Source organism: Oncorhynchus clarkii, chromosome 17 (assembly GCF_045791955.1).
Source record: "Oncorhynchus clarkii lewisi isolate Uvic-CL-2024 chromosome 17, UVic_Ocla_1.0, whole genome shotgun sequence".
Classification (NCBI taxonomy): Eukaryota; Metazoa; Chordata; class Actinopteri; order Salmoniformes; family Salmonidae; genus Oncorhynchus; species Oncorhynchus clarkii.
The window spans coordinates 988,008-992,842 of NC_092163.1; the positions used below are offsets into that span (position 1 = coordinate 988,008).

Below are 4,835 nucleotides of genomic sequence, written 5' to 3' on the forward strand. Positions count from 1 at the left end.
TGGTGCCCTGGCAGATTGCCTTGGTGCTCTAGCAGATGGCCATGGTGCCCTGGCAGATGGCCATGGTGCCCTGGCAGATTGGGCACCTCTTGGAAGGCCAAATGGCCTTGCCCCTAACATCAGGAAACTCCAGGCCTGGTGATCACTCCAGTCTGCCATCGTTTTGGGCAAATGGGGAATTAAGACAATGCGCACTTGTCAATATTCCAAAAATATTCTTGGTGTCCTGCCGCGACCTCTTTTATAACATGATTTTCTATGAAACACTGCCAGACTTACAACTTTCTCCCTCTCTATGACCAGAGTGTGTAAGAAACAAAACGGTACCGAAGCACAGGTGTCGCCAGTGACTTGATAAGCTGATTGAGCTAATGTGGCCTGCCTGCTCAATGTACCTGCTTCATTGACAAAACACAGAGATGGGAACTTGGCTGGCTGGCTAGTGATTTTAGGAACTAATAAATGTTGTTGGTGAAGGGTATGGAACCCTGGTCTCTGGTGGGGAGTCTTAAATGTGATTGGTGTAGGGGAGTTTTATCACTACATCACGGCTCTACACTAATTACAGATTTCTTGATTGATCTGAGATTATTTCGGACTATTTTGAGGAATTGGTAGGATATGTTGTTGCTTCCGTGACTAGTTTTTTTTTTTAGCCATTCTTTAAGGTTAAATCCTGCATTTTTAAGCCTAAAAAGCCTTTGTACCTCTTTCTGTTTCTTACCCAATATGTGTTCATATTCTTACAGGAAAGAGCTCCAACCCAGACTCAGACAGCAAGCCCAGTCCCACAGCGTCAGGAAATCATAAAGAATGCAGACAGAAGCCCCAACCCTGCTGTAGCGACAGTTTTAATTGTCCAACTCACCTCAAATCACTCAAACAGACTCCCAAAATAAAGAAGACTTACCTCTGCTCCCAATGTGGGAAGAGTTTCAGTCGGACAGGAGACCTTAAGAGTCATGAGAGATCACACAGTAAAAAAAAGCCTTACCACTGTGCTCGATGTGGGGAGGGATTCACTCAGCTTGGAAGTCTAAAAAGTCACCAGAGAATACATACAGGGGAGAAGCCTTACCACTGCTCCCAGTGTGGGAAGAGCTTTAATCGTTCAGGAAACCTTACTGAACATCAAAGAATACATACAGGGGAGAAGCCTCACCACTGCACCCAATGTGGGAAGAGTTTCAGTCGGGCTGGAGTTCTAAAGAATCATAAGAGAACTCACACAGGAGAGAAACCTTTCCACTGCTCTGCTTGTGGGAAGAGTTTTACAAGAGAAGTAAGCCTAAAGAATCATCAAAGAGTACACACTGGAGAGAAACCTTTCCACTGCGCCACATGTGGGAGGGGTTTCAGTGAGAAAGTAAATCTTAATAGACACGAGCGAGTACATAGTGAAGAGAAGCCTTACCACTGCACCACATGTGGCAAGCGCTTTAATCACTCAGGAAGCCTTAAGGAACACCAGAGAATACATACAGGGGAGAAACCTTACCACTGCACTGCGTGTGGAAAGAAATTCCGTTTTGCGGGAGATCTAAAGAATCACCAGAGATCACACAGTAGGGAGAAGCCTTACCACTGCTCTCTTTGTGGGAAGAGTTTCAATCAACCCGGAAACCTAAAGAGTCATCAGCGAATACACATAGAAGAGAAGCCTACCAGTACTGTCAATGTGATTGTCAAAGAGGAGGAGGGTGAGAGGAAAATCAATGATAAGGTAAAGAGAGAATTTGAGGAAAATAATGGTGTAGTTGACTCAGGTACATCAAGACTACCTGGTCGTGGGAGTTACCCCTGTCCTCAATGTGGGAAGAATTTTAGTTCCTCAAGTAATCTAAAGAATCATCAAAGAGTACACACTGGAGAGAAACCTTTCCACTGTTCAGCATGTGGGAAGCGTTTCCGTGAGAAAGCACACCTTAAGAGACATGAGAGGGTACACAATGGAGAGAAGCCTTACAACTGCTTTGAATGTGGGAAGAATTTCCGTGTGGAAGATACCCTACAGAAACACCAGAGAATCCACACAGGAGAGAAGCCTCACCACTGCTCTCTTTGTGAGAAGAGCTTTAATCATTCAGGAAGCCTTAAAGAACATCAAAGAATACATAGTGGAGAAAAGCCTTACCACTGCTCTCTTTGCGGGAAGAGCTTCCATCATTCAGGAACCTTTAAGAAACATCAGCAAAAACACATTGGAGTGAAACCTACCTGTAATCTCAATGTGATTGTCAAAGAGAAGGATGATGACTGTACTCTCAATGTGATTGTCAAAGAGGAGGATGGTGACTGTAATCTCAATGTGATTGTCAAAGAGGAGGAGGATGACTGTACTCTCAATGTGATTGTCAAAGAGGAGGATGGTGACTGTAATCTCAATGTGATTGTCAAAGAGGAGGAGGATGACTGTACTCTCAATGAGATTGTCAAAGAGGAGGAGGATGATCCAGATACATCAAGACTACCTGATTGTGGTCGTTACCCCTGTCCTCAATGTGGAAAGAATTTTAGTTCCTCGAGTAATCTAAAGAATCATCAAAGAGTACACACTGGAGAGAAACCTTTCCACTGCTCTGCATGTGGGAAGAGTTTCAGTGAGAAAGCAAACCTTAAGAGACACGAGAGAGTACATGAGAAGGAAAAAAGAGAAGTTGAGGAAGAGGAGAAAACTGGTAGTGTAGTTGACCCAGGGACATCAAGACCTGGCCGTGGGAGTTACCCCTGTCCTCAATGTGGGAAGAGTTTCAGTTCCTTAGGTAATCTAAATAATCATCAAAAAGTACACACGGGAGAGAAGCCTTACCACTGCACCCAATGCGGGAAGAGCTTCAGTGAGAAAGCAAACCTAAAGAGACACGAGATAGTACATAGTGGAGAGAAGCCTTACCACTGCACCCAATGTGGGAAGAATTTCCGTGCGGCAGATACCCTACAGAAACACCAGAGAATCCACACAGGAGAGAAGCCTAACCACTGCTATTTTTGTGGGACGAGCTTTGATAATTTAGGCAGCCTTAAGGAACATAAAAAAATACATAATGGAGAGAAGCCTTACCACTGCACTCAATGTGGGAAGAGCTTCAATTACTCAGGAAATTTTAAGAAACATCAAAGAATACATATTGGAGAGAATCCTACCTTTATTCTCAATGTGATTGTCAAAGAAGAGGAGGAAGATGAAAAAGAGAGAGAAGTTGAGGTCGAGGAGAGAGAAGTGAAGGAAGAGGCTACATAAGCTAACTAGGAAAGGAGAGTTATACCTCATATCTTTGCAATGCTGTCTTCTGTGTCAGTATGGGATTGGGCAGCACTATTGAGAGCGATCTCCTTTTTAAAATAGTCCATATCTTCTACTTCTATGAGTGTATTGGAAGGTAGCAAATCAACTGAAAAAGTACATACCACCACCTATTTTGGTGGAGTGTGTATCATCTGAACAGGATACCACCTCCTAATGTACTGCAGTGTGTACAGTCTGAACAGGATACCACCTCCTAATGTGCTGCAGTCTGAACAGGTACAAAGCCAAGGTTGGTGATTTACTGCTACCTGCAGTTATATAATGTTAGCTCAGGACTATAAATTCATTGGTTAACTCCTTCTGCTGACCTGGATGGAATTATAGCGTCCTTCCTTAACCCACAGGAAGTCCCAACATTTTGACTACTTCAAAATGGTGAAAGTCCTCAATGGTGCTGCTCGTTAGACAATACTGTGGAAAAGCCTCACCATTGCTCTCCATTATATAAAATCTCTTATTCACCAAAGCATGTGGTAAATATATCTGTATAGAATCTGCGTTCCAGGACACAGATTCATGCTCTGAGTTCATTTGACCGTGGGTTGTCGACAATGCAGCTTTTAAAAAGGCAATTTCCGACTGTGCGAAAACATATGCAGCATTTACCACGAATAAGAAACACGCGATAGTGGGAACATTGCCTTTAAAAGTCGGATTGAATCCCAGCTTCTGTTTAGTCGTGGTAAAAACATTACATCTTTCTTCCATTTATTTTCTTTCCATTTAGCAGAAGTCTTTATCCAAAGTGATTTGTTCTGGATGTAAAAGCACAGACAACACAAACAACAATATCTAAACGCATTAAAGGACCAATAACAAAGCGAGGCAACCTTGTTTTGGTATAAAGCTTAGGGATGGACCTGGAGACGTGTAACCACTTTCACATTCATAGACAGAGCTATGGACTGACCATTCATGATCTCAAAATTATAATTTTACCTATGGACTGACCATTCATGATCTCAAAATGATAATTTTAGCTATGGACTGACCATGAATGATCTCAAAATTATAATTTTAGCTATGGACTGACCATGAATGATCTCAAAATGATCTGCTATGGACTGACCATTCATGATCTCAAAATGATAATTTTAACCATGTTTTAGGCTATACGGGGGTTTGTTTACAATGTTTCCAAACATTGGAGGAAAACAAACTTATATTTTGTGGTTCTGATGGAGTGTGACAGTTGAAATAATCTTATGAGGGATTATAAATGAATAGTTTTCAAAAATTAATAGGGATATACAGTATCATTCATTTATATAAGTCTAAAAATGTATGTTACAATTGCAGATCCCCCCTTTAATCACTACAGTGTCATAACATATTTACATATACCATTACAACAGTTCACAGTAACAGAGGTCAGATAGGCCTACAGTTTGTTGTTGAACAGTGTCTCTGCCCTACTTTTTAAACTGATGAGTGAGATGTGTAAAGAAGGTACATTTGGATCATGTTGTACAAGGTACATTGAGAAGTTGATCTAAAATACAACCTGCCCCGCCTCCTTCCTGTTTAC

The 4,835-nt window shown here is 41.9% G+C and overlaps 1 protein-coding gene across 1 annotated transcript in view; it reads left to right on the forward strand.

The window, feature by feature from the left end:
• LOC139370024 (protein disulfide-isomerase-like) overlaps positions 1-3,298 on the forward strand; it is a 60,088-nt gene extending 56,790 nt beyond the window's left edge. Inside the window, exon 11 of the mRNA XM_071109317.1 lies at positions 3,179-3,298. Coding sequence (XP_070965418.1) covers positions 3,179-3,241 — 63 coding nt within the window. The 3' untranslated portion in view covers positions 3,242-3,298. The remainder of the gene's footprint in view (positions 1-3,178) is intronic.
• Positions 3,299-4,835: the final 1,537 nt, after the last annotated feature.